Source organism: Candoia aspera, chromosome 18, assembly GCF_035149785.1.
Source record: "Candoia aspera isolate rCanAsp1 chromosome 18, rCanAsp1.hap2, whole genome shotgun sequence".
In the NCBI taxonomy this organism is placed as follows: domain Eukaryota; kingdom Metazoa; phylum Chordata; class Lepidosauria; order Squamata; family Boidae; genus Candoia; species Candoia aspera.
In genome coordinates, this window is record NC_086170.1 from 1,997,225 (window position 1) to 2,012,991 (window position 15,767).

The following is a 15,767-nucleotide window of genomic DNA, read 5'->3' on the forward strand; positions in this document are numbered from 1 at the left end:
AAATCTGCAAGGGTCGAACACACCACGCCGCTGATCCCAAGTGAACCCACAGCCACATCCCATGGGAGCCCATAACTGCACGGGGGAGAATTTCCCATCAGGCCTGGGAACTGATCACCAACTAGAAATCCTTCCTTCTCAAACCACACCTTCTCATTCTTTCAGCATTCAAACAACTTAGCTTTTTTCTATCCAATTTGCCATCCTCCGTGAACATTCTACCGGCGTACGTCATTCCCTGGCTCTAGTTTTCCACAATGATGCCCAACTCAGAATCTGTCACTTTTTCCCTATCAAGTACAAGTACTTAGGTCTTTGATACATTAATCTTCAAACGCACAGCGTACTGTCTATTTAACACCTGTGGAGCCCTCGGTGCCTTCTGAGCCTTGTTCTTTTCTTGCAGACCTTTCATGGCCAGACTGGGCAACGTCTTCCGTGCCTGGGCAAGATGTCGCCTAGCCTGGCCATGAAAGGTCTGCAAGAAAAGAACAAGGCTCAGAAGGCACCGAGGGCTCCACAGTTCAACCCTGAGCTACAAATATTCGCTTCGATTGGCGTTTAACATCTGCTGCAAAACATTCAGGTTCTCAACCAACTACACGGGGCCACCTGCCTACAAAAGTTTGCCTCCCAGACCAAAACAGTTCTACCATTGCACAAACTTTCCTTCTACGTCTTTCACGCTTGCGCTAGACCACCAAGGGGAAGTCACGCATCTTTGTCTTCTCCCTGAACAATGCTGAGGAGTTACCTGGCCATGGGGTTGTAGGCTTGAGCCAAGGCCCAGCAGGAGCGCAGTGACGGTGATGAGGAATCTTTCAACAGCTCCAGGCTCAGGCGCCTCAACCATTCCAGCCAATCGTCCTTTGAAACCCTACGGGCTGCTCCCCAGGCCTAGAGTACAAAACACACTTCTATGAGTTGCCGCAATCGGGAACATCAAGGCCAGACAAACTTCTGGCACGTGGGCCATGCTGCCCCAGCTCCATTTCCGTGGCCCCCAAAGCACCTCCAAAATCACGTGGCTGAAATTCAGTGACAAATCACTGCCTTCTGATGACCTGTTTTGCGATGGCACGAAGACTATCACATAATTGTAGATATGTCTGATCTAGAACCATGTTTCTCAACCTTGGCAACTTCGAGCTGTGTGGACTTCAACTCCCAGAATCCCCCAGCCAGCATGGGAAATCCTGGGAGTTGAAGTCCACCCAGCTTGAAGTTGCCAAGGCTGAGGAACACTGATCTAGAACCTTCCTCAATATCACTGGTCTATCATTCCCCAGCTTCTTCCATTCCTTTTTTCAGAAGAGCTGTGCTGGAACAGATCTCAGTCCTATCTAGCCAAGCGTTTTCTTGCTTTGATCAACTAGATTAACTTCGGAAACTCACAAGCCTGGACTGAGAGTTCATTTGATGATGCTCCCCGACAATCAGTCTTTAAGGCATTTAATGCTGCCTGTAGTTGAGGAGGAAGAAACAACTTTCAGTAAAGTATTAGTGCCGAATGATGGCCTGATCCTCCATGAGGGTCTACACAGGGACAACATTCCCTCTTCCTCCAGTCGTCTGGAAGTGTCATTTTTTAAAGTTCCTTGCATGTGGGAAATCCCGTCTGACAAACACTGCCTCCGTTTTGAAAGTGACGTGAAGTCTGCTAGATAATCAAAAACTGGTCCTGGAAACCAATTCTGATGCCAGAAAGCATAATGGTTTCTGAAAATCGCTGCTAACCTTGAGCAGCATGTCCCACGGTTTACCTTCTGTAAATTGATGGTGCTGACGTGCAGCTTCTTCATGGGCCCCGTTTCGACAGGGCCACTGGCGAGGGCCTCTCCTTGGCTGCTCCTCTGCAAGCGGTGCTGGTAAATCAGGGGGTCGTCTTCTTCATCAGCAAGAGTGTAGCCCTGATGCAGAGCAGCTCAGCTAGTCACCAAAATTAAACCTAGCATTTCATACCTGTGTAGCACTGCTGTAGTTTTGAACCCCCTCGTTTCTTCTTCTCCTATGTTCTGGGATATCTCAGCAATCCCTGTTGCCTGCACTAGCTCAGCCATGTATGAAAGTCACTATCTGGACCCTTTTGCAGTCCTCCTCCTCCTCCTCCTCCTCTTCACAGGGTAGATGAGTGTCATACAAGGCATTCTGGGAACACCCATGCCCCCCCAAGATTTAAAAAGTCCTTCACAAGGCATCTTCACTGGACTTGTTAAGCACCAAGAGAAAAACAAACCAACAAGGATTCAAGATTTGCAATACTTCCAAAATAAAAAAGACAGGAATTATGCATGGCTACTTTTGACCCTGGCATAAAGATTCTCAATAATCTAAGCAACTTTGGACATTTACCAAAATGAAAAAGCAGGATGTATGAAATCTGTGTATTAAAGTGTCTTAGCTGGATACCTGCGTTTTTTAAATAAATGGCTGAGCAAATGTGGCCAAGGGGAAGGAACTGATTTGCCCCTTTCTCATATAAAAAATTGAAGGAGGATTCTGGAATTAAAGTGAAATTCAGGCGCATTGATAAACTCAGGGCAGGACCACAGATGAGTGACAGGTTTCCTTCAAATGAACAGGTAAAGGCAAAACTGAAATACTTTGGCCACCTAATGAGAAGACAGGACACCCTGGAGAAGGTGCTGATGCTGGGGAGAGTGGAGGGCAAAAGGAAGAGGGGCCGACCAAGGGCAAGGTGGATGGATGATATTCTGGAGGGGACGGACTTGTCCCTGGGGGAGCTGGGGGTGTTGACGACCGACAGGAAGCTCTGGCGTGGGCTGGTCCATGAAGTCACGAAGAGTCGGAAGCCACTGAATGAATAAACAACAAAAAACTCTGCCATCCCATTCTGCTTCTTAAGAATCCACTGACCTTCACAATCCTGCAGATGAGGACATCATATCGTTGATGGTTTATCCTGTGACGCACCAACACTTTGTTCACCATCGGGATAAAGATCTGATACTGCAGGGGTGAGAAGGAAAGTCAGTATCCAGAAAGCTTTATTTTCTTTTTTGCAAAATGGCAAGAATGACAAGAGCTGAAGAGAAAAGCAGCTCAGAACAAATGAAGAGTAAATTTTATGATAAAGATTTCAAATCTGCATAGGGATACAATCTTGAAATCCCACATATTAACGATCACATTCGACATCTGCTTTCCAAAACAGCTTGAGGAAAAACATTAATATAGTTAATAACAGGTGGTACATTTAACTGAGTTTGTCCTTTAGCTGTAGGGTATTTTTCAGCTCTTTGTTATTGCTACTGTGTTAATTTTTTGGCCAAAGCGATCTTGTACACTTTCAAGCACCACTGATCCAATTAAAGAGGTATTTTCACGTTTTGCAACAGAAAGATCTAGATAATACAGCCGTTTGGTTTAAAACTCTATAATCTAATGCCCCGTTAAAAGTACAGACTCACAGTGTCACTTTCCCAAGAACTTAAGGACCCATCTGAGAAGGCCTACACTAATCAAATAAAAGGATTCAAATCCAAAGATGATGTTGTTCTGCGTAAAAACCAAAACGTTTATTTATTTATCTATTTTTCAGATTTCTGCCACCACCCACCTCTCCCAAAAAGGGGGCTCTGGGCGGTTGGACACTCGGGATCTCTCCTTGGAAAAGTAAGAGTCACCTTACCTTCTTCCCCAACTGGAAGACCAGCGACGAGAGCGTGTCCATGGCAGTTGTCCGAAGCTCTGGGCTTTGGTCGAGAGTTCGCACTATGGGATGGATGATCCGCGAAGCGTAATCCGTGAAATCAAGAGACTCTGTTAATCGGTCCACGGTTTCTAAGGCAGCTCTGGAAATGGGGAGACAACAAAACCCTGCAATTGTACGCATAAAACGGACACGAATTTGCCGCGAAGATGGACGTGGCTCGCGCAATGCGGCAACCCCAAAGAGGAACGAGTCGGAACGTCTTTTCAGGAAAATTTAAGTATCTGGGCAGTGCCAGCAGCATCTTCTATTTCAAGCCTGTAAAACAATGAAGACGCACATGGACAGCACCCATCCTTACTTGCGAGCTGACAGAGGAGCGTCTGGCGCATCAAAAAGCTTCACGATGGGCGGCAGTAATAAATGCAGGTAATCGTCGAGATTGGCTCCAAACAACTGGATGGCATTCAGCAGCTGCAGAGAGAAAGCAAACTCAATCGCAACCAAGTGCAATGTCCAAAACGGCAATTCCAGGTTTAACCACACGCATGTTTTCCTCCTAAAAGTCAAGCCAACGTCTGATTAGAGCTCTCATCCTTCCCCCAAGATCAGTGGGGATGGGCTCTGTCACATTCCACCCCAGGACCCCAGAGACTTAGGAGAAACTGTAACCCTGAACATAATTTACTTGAGTGAGTAGAAAACAGGCAAGACACACCCTTCGGTGCCCTGACAAGAACTAAAGCAAGCGAAGTTAGGGCTTCCTGGGAATGCAGGCCACATATGCGGTCAAGCTGAAGATTAACTGACCCAGCCCTGCAGCAGCACAGGGTTTAGGGGGGCTGATCAGAGTTCGAATCAGGCCAGGGCGTGTGGTGCAACCCCCCCCCCCTCACCTTGGTAGAAACGCTGCGTGCGCTGCTGCTGTCGTGCATGAAGACCCGAAGCATGTGCGGGATCAGCTGAGGAAGGTAGAGCTTGAATTCCCCGCCGAGGGCCACCACTATTTGCTCAATAAGCAGGATGATTGTGCTCTGGATGGAATTATTCACCACCCAGAAATCCTGGAAGTGGGGGGGGAAGTGGAAAGTGGTGCAAACTTAGGACAGAAACTGAGAAAGCATGAAAAGGAAGCATATGGCATTACCATCCTTAAAGAACAATTCCAACATCAGGAACTTCAATCCCAATTTTTGTCTGTTTTGAGAAAGATGGAAATTAGCTGTGTTTTCGAAACAGAGAACTGAGCCAAATCTCTGTGGACACCTGGGACTGGATTTTTTCCCCACCAGTGTAGAACGAACATTGCTCTTTGATGGCGGCTTCTGGTTTTTTTTTTTAAACTGAGTTCCTACACTGCCTTAAAGGACATTGCCCCTCCTGCCTTTCCCCGAGACCCTCCGGACATATGTTTGCCAACAATGCAGCGGGTATCAGAGGGTGCATCCAAAGGGCTGGAACTTCAGCTTGGAGAAGAGGAGCCAAGGAGTTGTAGCAAAACAGCTGAACAAATGTTCTTCTTGATCCCGCATTTATGAACTGACCCCGGAATGTGCGCTGCGCCACTGCCTTTCTCGGTGCAAACAGAAGCATTTGCCTTCTGTAAGGGCTAATCTCGCCTTCAAGGGCTGATTAGTATCAAAGGAAATCCAGGCCCAGGAAGTCATTTATGTCCACCTTAAAACCTTTCTTCCGGGTCGGACGTTCTTGTAAACGTTCAAAGGGCGTACTTACTCTCATGAGTGTAACGATTTCATCCATGTAAGGTCTAATATGGCTTCTCACAAAAGACACCAGCATCCCCAGCTGCTGAAAGAGGAACTAGGAGGAGAGAAAGACAAGTGGCTGGGGACAAACACGCAGGTGCGCTTGGAGGGACGGTTTTCAGTCCCCGCCCCCCTTTGCGTGTTCTTGCGCTTTTACGTCACGCTACATCCCCTGGGCAAAGAGCTCCTTTCAGCAGCTCAGAACCGCGGTTTGCCAGCACCGCTGGGCTTTCGCGGCATCTCGGGGAGGAGCGCGCAGCAGCGTTCAGCAAGCACAATGGCGAACGCTCAAGTTTCCAGGCGTGCCAGGACGGACGCCGGAGCCAAAGAGCCCCAGAAGGTCCCCAGCTCTGCTTTCCAGCCTGCCCCCGCCCTCTCTCAATCCCTCCAAACACACTCAATGTTTCCACGTCACCCACACGCCTCCGCTCCCTGGGTGCCCAGCACGCTGGTGGGGAAAGGAGACAGCAGGGAACCAAGGTGGCTTGCAAAAGAGAGGTGGTAAGGTTTCAGGCGGTGAATCCAGTGATCAAGAGAGATTTTGTAGGAGTGGTGCAAATCAGGACCCCTTGATCATTCACCTTGGCAATGCAAAACAGAATGGAGAGAGAGAAAAGGACCAGTTGGGGGAAATCTAAAAGCAGCAGCAAAGGGGTGCCTAGAGCATTTCCTATCCAGCCTTTGATTAGGAATTTGAGGCGCTCTTGAGCCATCTCAGGAAGTGCCTTGCTCGGGCACTTAAACGCCAAGCGGACCCACCTCGGCTCTTCTCCCCAGCACACTATCACCATCTTCTTTTACCTGCAAATTTTTAAAGACAGTAGGCAAAGTGCATCAAGGCCAGGCCAGGTCCAGTCACACAACAATCCTTGGATTACCAAAATGTGGGCTTCCGCATCCACTCAGTGGTTTCATTCTGGGAGAAGGTGGTTCTACAGAGGCTTCCGGAGAACGGCTCTCACTGAAAGCCCATCTTGTGCCCTGCAGATCCCAGCACTGGATTTATAATCCAGGGTTCCAGCCTTTCAGGTAGACGCTGAGGCTGAGACCGAACGGATCCTGACTGGGCCGGTGGGGGCCCTTCCTTCCTTTCCCTGGACTGCATTCTGGCTCCTGCAGTTCCAGGCAAGCTTTGATCGAAGAGATAAACTGAGATGTGGGTCGATCGGCATCAACCTAGCGGCCGGCCGGAAACAAGGCGTTCTCTCCCTCGGCCCCACAGATCAGCTCCTGCAGTTACAGCAAACTCACCGTAGAGCTCTGCAGGCAGTGACGGCCTCTTTAGGCACCGCCTCCACACCACCGTGGTCTCCTTGACAGTGGCCTGGGACCACGCAGGATGTGTGAGGGACTCGAGGGGCAGCAGATTGGCAATGGGTGGCAGGAAGCCGGGAGAAGTTGGCTAGTAGGGACGGGCCACACTCTCCCCTTCTGAAGAGGGCAATACAACACACATGACTGGTGGCAGAGACTGGAAGACCCCTCAGCAGAAGCAGGCCAACAGCAGCTGGACAAGCGCTAAACAGGCTTCATTTATCGGGCCAGGAGAGGGGCTCCACCTGGGAATATTTGCCATTAAAAAGGGAGCCACGGGGCAGCCAGCTTTTGGATGAAAAAGGGAAGAATGGCCGGCAGCACATCATTTTCCAGAATGAACAAAAAAGAAGCCGGAAGTGGAAATGATCACCCGCTTCTTCAGCCCGCTGGCAGCACAGATGACTCAGCCAGTCCCGCTTCCCAAAAGAGCAGAACTGCATTTCTACTGTTTGCTGTTTGAAGCAGTCCCTGGGTTTCTGGGGACATGGGAAGGAGAAGGCAGCAGGGACACACTCACCTCCCGGATGGCCCCATCACAAACCCGGATGACGTTGAGGAAGGTCGGCATAACTTGAGGCAGGAACTGCACGCACTTGAGGCCGAGGGATTTGAAAATAAACGTGATGGCTTGGACCACCATGGTGTGATGGTGGGACAAGGACTGGTCCCGGAAGATCCTCATGAGCGCCACCATGGAGACCGCAGGGTAGAACTCGTCCAGGGGGAGGTTCCCCATATTAACCAGCATCTCACTGGTGCTGTAGTCAGCTGGAAAGGAGAGACTCCCCTATCAGAACAGAACAGTTGACCAACACCCAAAGCAAGCCAAAATTGGAGTGTTTTTCATGACTTTATAGATCAGAGATACAAGAAACTTCAGAAGGATGGAGCTGGCCATCAAACTCACTAGATGCCCTGAATGTTGCTGTTTTTTTTAAATTTCAGCTCTGATAATCCAATGTAACCACACAAGGGTCCTGTTTCTAAGCACCCCATGCCACATCCAAGCTCAATTGAGCTAAGCTGGACAACATTCCTACAGCAAAGTCAACATCTAGGATGGGAAGAAGTAAGGAAACTCAGTCACAAAGCACTATCTTTTTTGCTGGCATCTGAAAGCCTCTCTTCTAAGTAAGTTTAACCATTTCTTGAATAAGCATTGATAAAAAGACCAATGCATGAAGCAGCTTTTGAATTCAAGGAAAGCTTACAGGCTGATCCATTATACAATCACCGGCTCGTACAATCTCTTTTACTTATACTGACTCTGTTTCCTTCTTGTGTTCCAATGGCAGTTTTCTGGGCAGACCTAACGTAGAAAAGCTCAGGTCCAAAAAGCCGAAGTGGGAAAAAGTTTACAGCAGCTTACTTAGGTATGCATATTTAACAGATTTGATGAATTCACTTAATGTCGTTGTTTGCTAAGAAATGAGGGATTATTATTAATCGACACCATGGGGCTAGTAATGTGGAGAATACTTTTTTTTTTAAAGTGAACTACTAAATAACACAACTGCCTCTTTTTGACAGAAGCTGACACAGGGCCTTCTTTTCTCAGTCCACTTACAAGAATCTTGGCTTGATTTAGATTCTGACAAGCTCACAGCTGAAGCATCCCTGGACTGGTCTATCATACCAATGTTCACTTTATGTTTGTATGGATCCAGAGCTCCCAAGAGACCAAGGACACGAATAGCCTAACAGAGGAAAAAAGGGGAAAAACTATATAATGTGAAGCTCAAATAAAATAAAATATAAAATATAAAATATGAAATAAAAGAATAGAAGAATCAAATCAAATCAAATCAAAAATCAAATCAAATCAAAATCAAAAATCAAAAATCAAAAAGCTTGATTTGCACAATCCATTTCCCTGGGCACAATTTCTCCTGTTGAAGGATCACGTGGCCCTGCTCTTCTCGCATGCATAAAATGTCAACAAAGCAGCTGAAGAAAGCTACCTCCACACTCTTCATCTGAGGCTAACCGGAGGCAACTTTCCAGCGCATCTCCTCCCTTCTCAGCCTGCCAAGGAGAGAGAGCAAAGAGGCCTACCTCTCTTCGTGTACCCTGGTTCTGCTCCGTCTTCAGGAAGTTCAGCAGCACCTCCAGGAGAGTTGGGTACTTCCTATAGGGTTCCACCACATAGCCAGTGCTGGCTACCAGCTGCCCCAGTGTCCATAAAGCCACCTGGGGAAGGTCCACCACAGGGAAAAAAAACAGAATTACAGCCCCATCCAAATATTTCGCCAACTGTTTAGCCACATAGGCAGAGGGACAAGGAGAGAAGCAAACAGCACGCCAGCTTCTCCAGCAGGCACCAATTTTATTCCTACACCTTTCTACGCAAAAGTGGTTTATATTAAAAAAAAAAAAAGGCAAACAGCACACGACAGAAGCAATAAAACAGCTTTCAGAATAGCAATGCTTCCATTTCAAAAGGGCAACAACAGTTCAGCCCTGGGGTAGGGAACCAGCTTTGAATGCAGGTTCAGTCTCTGGCATCTCAGTTAAAAAGCCCAAGCAGCAATGGTAGAACATGCTTAGCTTGGCTTCCAAATCTGGCTAGATCGGCCTGCCGTCTGACCACAGAGGAAGTCCAGCTCTTAATCGACAGCCCGTCCAGCGTGCCAAGCATTAAGATGGAGCAGGGGATTCATTGGCTGGCCGTCAATCTCAAGGAGGCTCGTAAACAGAGCAGATCATCCCCGACATCAAGAGGGGCGGGGGGAGGCAACACCTCAGGGACAAAGAGGTGGACCAGAAGGTCATCACCTCTGCAGGCCAAACTCACCTGTCTTTTGGCAAGCAAGGAGGAGTCCTGGAGCATGTCCATGATTATGATGAAAAGCTCATCCACCCACTTCCGCATCTCCAGCCCGCTCACCTATTGGGGGAAAAAAAATCCATGCATAAAAAACGGCGGAGTCCAGAACGCAAGGGGCAGAATTATGATGAGCCAGTGGCGGGAAGGGTCTCACTCCTTTCGGCAGCTCCCGAAGGAGATGCTGCGCAGCGTACCTGTGCCAGTTCACCGATAGTAGCCAAAACATTATTGATCACACCAGGGTTTGGATCAGGGTCTGGATCTTTGAGCTTCACGATTAGCGCCTGTCCAGTGACATAGAAAACAAGGCAAAACGACAAAGAGAAGAAAAAAATGTACATTTCATTCTCATCTTATTGGGGGGAAGATGTTTCAAGCCCTCTCCTCGCTAAGAGATATTGGAGGCCATAATTGAATTGATCTTGCTCAGCGTTCTGGCTGGTGGAAGACAGCAGCTGGAGGCTGACGACTCTGGAGGGCAAAGGGCAGGACCTTAAGGATGGGGTGTACTGGGGGGTTCTGAAAGTCGCCCCCGAACTTCATGGCCACCTTGCCTTGAGGATGGGTTCCATGTAAGGTCGAATGAGCCGCGGGGCATTGGATACCAAGTGACCCAGCATCCGGGCACTCTGCTCCTTGATTCTGCCCACGCCACTGTGCTCCAGCTCAGTCAGGATCTGGAAGGGAGAAGATGACGGCGCCAGGTCAGCGACAAGAGAAGGGCACTAGGAATTCCAGCTCAGGAGAGAAGGGCCGATCCGCGTGGCTTTGATGGCCTTGAACCTCAAGAGGCAAAAGATGCTTCTCTTGGCTTGCTCCACCTGCTACTTATCCCCGCAAAAGGAACCCACCTGGGCCCACCGTCCTCCATTTTGGAGCTCTCACACAATTCTACAATTTCCGCTTCGGAGCAGAAAAAGGAATAACGAAAACATCTGGAAACCCACAACTGTACCTACAGAACCAGGTGAGGAATGCTCATAAAGCGTCTACCGCAAAGACAAAAATAAAAGGAAAAATGGCCCCATTCACCTCTGCGCTGGAATTAAGTTATTTCTCTGGGCATTGCCGGGGGCAGACAGAGTGTGCCACCAGCCTGACGGCTCTCCCGGCGCTGTTACCTGAATTAGCATTTTGCGGAGGAACGGCATGACGAAAGCGGGGTTCATGCTGCTCAGCCGGCCGACGGTGCAGATGGCCAGCTCGCGGATTTCAAACACCTGGTCATTCAAGGCGACGAAAAGCGCCTGCAAGTTCTCCGCCTGGGCCAAGTGAGCGTCAAACCGCTCATCCAGGGACGCCAGCACGCAGTACCGTATGTCGGGGTCTGGAGAGGAGAGATTTGCACAGCAGGTGCTTGGAGAGAAGCGACGTTATCAAGCCCCCAGGAAGTCCACTCGCTCTTGGCAGACAGTTTGATCCAGCGCCCTCTGCGCAGACTGTCAGGCAATCTTCAGGGAGCCAGAGGTATTCCTCATCGTTGGCTGCTGAATTGTTCTCATTGCAGACGGCAAGTAATGGTTCAGAGCTTCATTATGCAAATCCGCCCACAAAAGCCCCCCCTCCCCATGAAGATACCCCCAAGTAGGGATGCCCGGAATAAACAATTCTCCGGATTTATGTGCCCAGAGCCGGAGCCCCCCCTTCCCTCGGCCCTGACTGCTCACCGGGGTCCGTGATCCCGACCACCAGCAGCTTGCTGAGGACGTCTGCCACCACTTGGACCGCAGTCTGGCTGACCACGTGGGCGTGGCCACTGATCAGGTGGATGGACGGCGTGAGTAAGCGGGAACACGTCTGTGCCGCCTCCATGCGGACCTCCTTGTGCTCACTGTTGAGGAAGTGATCCGCGCAGTGCCGGACGAACTGAGTCAGCGAGTGCCCTGACAGAAGCGGGCAAAGGAAGACAAGGTGGTCTGGCCAGCTCTCTCTCCCAGGCCCCTGCTGCGCCATCAGCTGCAGCAGGCCACGGGCTTTCTCTGGTGGACTTCTGCTTGTGGCCTTCTCCGGCCCGCTTACCTTCGAACTCGAAGCTGCCCAGGGTGCGGAGGGCGAGAGTGATGCTGGCCACGTCGTTGGCCTCTGGGATGTTGGTGAGGCTGGGGGAGGCCAGCTGGTGAGCCAGCCCTTTCGGCATGCCCGGGTGGCGCAGCGGCCGATGCATCAGCACCAGGGACAGCATCTTCAGTAGCCCATCCTGGATCTCTTTCTTCAGTTGTGGGATCTGGCGACTCAGGTCATACAGGACGGCTGTCAGGGCGGGGCTGAGGGCCAGATACGGAGACCCATTAAGTTCTTGCAGCTCGGTAAGCTGTTAATTGGGGCTTCAGGTCCTTGCCAGGCCAGTATGGATTTTATCATTTCAGCAGGGGCTCTTTATTGCCTAATATCACTCCAGGCTGAAAATGAGTACGTATGTCAGGAGAAAAACTGGACCGCCTTCATTTTTCTCCAGTGAAGTTTTGGGAACGGATCGGAGCTTGCCACCAAGCAGCCTGAAGTGGTAAGCCTCGATATACAACAGCCCACCTCACAGAGAAAAGTATAGGAAACAGGGGGGGGAAGAATGTAAGTTAGGCACCCTTTCTTCTCATACACCAGCTTTACAGTTATTGTTTCCAGTGCAGGGTCCACTGGTACAAGGAAGGGATATGAAAAGCTGGTGCCCACTATCAAGGAGTGGGCTGTTAGGGCCTGCATTCCCAGTCACGCAGACATGGAAAGAGCCAGTGAATTCACAATGAATTGGAAAGAACCAATGAATTCACATTTTCCTAGCAGATCCTCCTATATCACCAGACATAAACGCGCACAGCCCATAAGGTCACTCCCACCGGCATCAGAGTTGTGGGCAATGGAGGGGAGGAAAACTATTCTCCCATATCCCATCAAGTCCTTTGGATTACGTAGGGAAAACCCTGATGAGGAAGCTGCTGGGTGTTTTCATACAAGCCACTACCCCAATGCCCGCAGCAGAAGGAAGGAACTGTGGGGACCTGTGGGGGACGGCTCGCGACAACAACAGAAGATTCCCCCATACAAGCCAAAGATCTGGTGTCTGGAAAAGAGGGAGCAAGCAGGGGATTTTGGTTCAAGGCCGGTGAAGAAACCCAATTCCCAGGCAAGCAAGTGCTTAGAAATGCCTTGGATCTCAAGTCTAAGGGACCTTCCAGGCACTAAAGCAAGCATCCAAGAAAACAAAAACTTATCAGCCGCTCACCCGTTGCATTGTTTGTTATGGAACTGAAAATGATGCTGTTGTCAGCTATTGTGAAAATATAACATCTGGTGATTAGTACAGAGCAGTGTTTCTCAACCTTGGCAACTTTAAGATGGGGAATTCTGGGAGTTGAAGTCCGCCCATCTTAAAGTTGCCAAGGTTGAGAAACACTGGTATAGAGAAACGCATGCCCAAAGCAGAAGACAGAGGCTGCTGGAGAGAACGCAAGTCCTACCTCAGCCCCACAGCTAACATGGGCTCCAGAAGTTCCTTGATGTCTTGCTGTATGGAGGGACCCATGGCTCGTGCCAGCATGCTGATGCAGGTAAAGACCGTGGCATCCACCTGCACGGACTTCTGTCTCCTAAGGAGGCATTAATTACGTTTCTTCAGCAAGCAAAACATTTCATACGCAATGGCAACTTAGCCACGTAACAATTCTCACCCCGCCTAACAGGTGGTTTACGGGTGGCAGAAGTGGAAAAACAGCTGTGACTGTGAGCTCACAGCCTGAGCTTATTTGTGGCAATGGACTCCATGCTGGAGGGAGCTTTAAAGTTCCCATGGAATCCCTTTTTAACGACTCCCAACTCTGGCCCCAAAGTGGGAGCGAACCTCTATTTTTGTTAATCACCCACCAAAGCTCGTGAGCTCAGCTCATTCTAGCACAGCTCCTGGGCATTTTAAGCAAGGTATGACGGAATTGCTTCAACGGCTTAGGCGCTGCCATTCCCAGTGAAAGGTGATGCGCGGTCCGGAATGCATCACAATCAACTTTAACCTTTGGAAGCCCTCACTCACTTGTGGGTGAAGTCCTTCAGTGGGAGAGCACCCTTGATAATTTCGAGCACCTTGGGCAGGTAAACCTGGAACTCCGATCGGACAGCTACAGAGAGCAAGCCCAGGGCCTGGAAAGCAGCGGTCCGTTCCTTTTCTTTCTTGACGCAGCTCAGGACGTGGCTCATGGTATCAGGAAGATAGTGGTCACCTGGGGGAGGAAGAATAAAAATCACACACCTTCATTAAAAAACACAGACTGCTAATCCAGAGGATTCAAATATTTTCTCACAAAGCTCAGCTTACAGAAAATACAGACAACCAACATGTTAATCAGTGATGAGTGGGACACAGGTCACACGTGTCCAAGATGTCATTCCTATAAGACTGCAGGAACTGGAGTTGGTTAGTGGCTTCCTGAATTAAACTTTGAACTAACACTAAGCAGAAAACTTTTCTTTCAGCTGCTTAGTGACCTCATCAAGTTGAGCACACTTCATTTCCCCCATCAGCGGCACAGAGAAAGAACCAACCTGTGGGACGGGCATATTTTGTTCTATGCTTCTGCGCATCCTCTACAGAAAAGAAACAATAGACTAAAAGAAGGGAAACTAAATCCTTCTGGTACCTCATTCCAGATTGCCAACGTCAGCCTTGTGTCTGGGAAATTCCTACCTGTGAAAGCAGAGGGGCGGAAAGCAGCTAGCCGGGGCAATAAGCTGAGGACGGTCATTTGGATCAAAGTATTCTTGCTGCTTCGGCACTTCAGGACCCAGTAGCACACCTTTAAAATGGAAGACGTTCCGTTAATGGCTGAGGCAGGTCCCCCAAAACAACAAGGCAGCTGCTTCAGATGTGAAAGCTTGAGAGCAGGGAGGGAGACAGAAAGAGAGAGGCTTTCTGAAGCACTTTCTCTTTTAAGATAATGAATAAAATACGTTTTTTCTTTGGACAGAAGAGGCTCGAAGGAAGCTTGAAATGATGTTAAGTCTGCAGCACTAGATAAACAAAGCTCTTGCATAATGCTTTCTATCAGGCAGAATTTGCCACCAGCAATATCTCGCCCAAGCACAAAAGAGCGTTTTTGTTTGGTTTTGACGTCCCAGCCAGATATAGCTGACAGCCAGTTTTGAAAGGAGCTTTGAAGCGCTAGCTGGCATTTCACCGTTTATCTGAATTCGCGCCCTTGCTCTGCCTCAAAAAAGAAGTTCAAATCACAGCTGGGAGCAATATGCGGACTGACTGCCTCATCAGGACTTTAAGGCTGCTCTTCGTGGGCCGCCTGTAATTGGGAGAACGAAAACAGGGGGCCCCCAAGCTCACCTGATCGAACTTCTCTTCCATCAGCTCCCGGCAGCACCGGCTCTCCACCAAGGTCGACTTGGCTGGGACAGGTAATGCCCCAAATCCCAGGATTCCCGAATGGGGGCTGTAGCCCAGGAGCCCAACCAAGGCGTTGCACTGCTGGGGCTGCACCGACTGGAAGCTGGCGAAGGGGGTAACGTGACGCGGCTTAGTCCCGAAGCCCAGAAGGTCCTTGCAGTATTTGTCGTGCACCAGCTGCTGCTGCGTGATTTCTTCCATCTCTTCCCTGAGACGCTGAACAGAGAGAGGAAGCAGAGCGTTAAGACTGGGAGGCCCAAACAGTTTCAGGAGGGCAGGCCGCTGGCTCAGCATGGGAAACGGGCAAGGGCAGCCTCGTTGGATCAAAAAACCCGCTTACTGCGCCCATCACCCCATCAGCAGCAGCCTGTAATGCCAGCGGCTGCTCAGTTTTTCTGTTGGGAAAAAACTTGATTCAGCATACAGGGGAAAAAAAGGTGGGGGAGCAGCCACGTATCTTTTTGCAGCTCACGAGACGCTGCTGTGAAAAACTCAGTCCAACTAGCCCTGTTCAAGGCTGCCCAAGCAACTATTTAAGTTTTTTTAATCCACACCGAAGGACAGAAATGTCTTACCCCGACACGCTCCCCCCACCCGAACTCATTCACTCACCTCTCCTTCCATGCTGCTAATCCGCACCAGCTCATTGAGGATCAGTAGGGCGCCATGGATTCGGTCCTCCCGGTTCACACCCTTCTCCTTGGCCACAGACTCATCAAAACCCTTCTCGGCTTCCTCATAGGTTTGCTGGAACCACAGTGACTATTGCTTAGCAGATAACTAAACGGATTTTATTTACTTCTA

The 15,767-nt window shown here is 49.5% G+C and overlaps 1 protein-coding gene across 1 annotated transcript in view; it reads right to left on the minus strand.

The window, feature by feature from the left end:
• Positions 1-15,767, minus strand: part of MTOR (mechanistic target of rapamycin kinase) — a 54,028-nt gene that overhangs the window by 35,173 nt on the left and 3,088 nt on the right. Inside the window, exons 6-27 of the mRNA XM_063317344.1 lie at positions 15,576-15,710; positions 14,904-15,179; positions 14,256-14,364; positions 13,605-13,791; positions 13,039-13,167; positions 11,603-11,847; positions 11,251-11,466; positions 10,705-10,910; positions 10,138-10,260; positions 9,778-9,867; positions 9,551-9,643; positions 8,812-8,946; positions 8,324-8,453; positions 7,274-7,524; positions 6,199-6,240; positions 5,408-5,494; positions 4,570-4,737; positions 4,035-4,147; positions 3,653-3,815; positions 2,878-2,970; positions 1,764-1,910; positions 755-897 (exon numbers count right to left, since the gene is read on the minus strand). Coding sequence (XP_063173414.1) covers positions 755-897; positions 1,764-1,910; positions 2,878-2,970; positions 3,653-3,815; positions 4,035-4,147; positions 4,570-4,737; positions 5,408-5,494; positions 6,199-6,240; positions 7,274-7,524; positions 8,324-8,453; positions 8,812-8,946; positions 9,551-9,643; positions 9,778-9,867; positions 10,138-10,260; positions 10,705-10,910; positions 11,251-11,466; positions 11,603-11,847; positions 13,039-13,167; positions 13,605-13,791; positions 14,256-14,364; positions 14,904-15,179; positions 15,576-15,710 — 3,281 coding nt within the window. The remainder of the gene's footprint in view (positions 1-754; positions 898-1,763; positions 1,911-2,877; positions 2,971-3,652; positions 3,816-4,034; positions 4,148-4,569; positions 4,738-5,407; positions 5,495-6,198; positions 6,241-7,273; positions 7,525-8,323; positions 8,454-8,811; positions 8,947-9,550; positions 9,644-9,777; positions 9,868-10,137; positions 10,261-10,704; positions 10,911-11,250; positions 11,467-11,602; positions 11,848-13,038; positions 13,168-13,604; positions 13,792-14,255; positions 14,365-14,903; positions 15,180-15,575; positions 15,711-15,767) is intronic.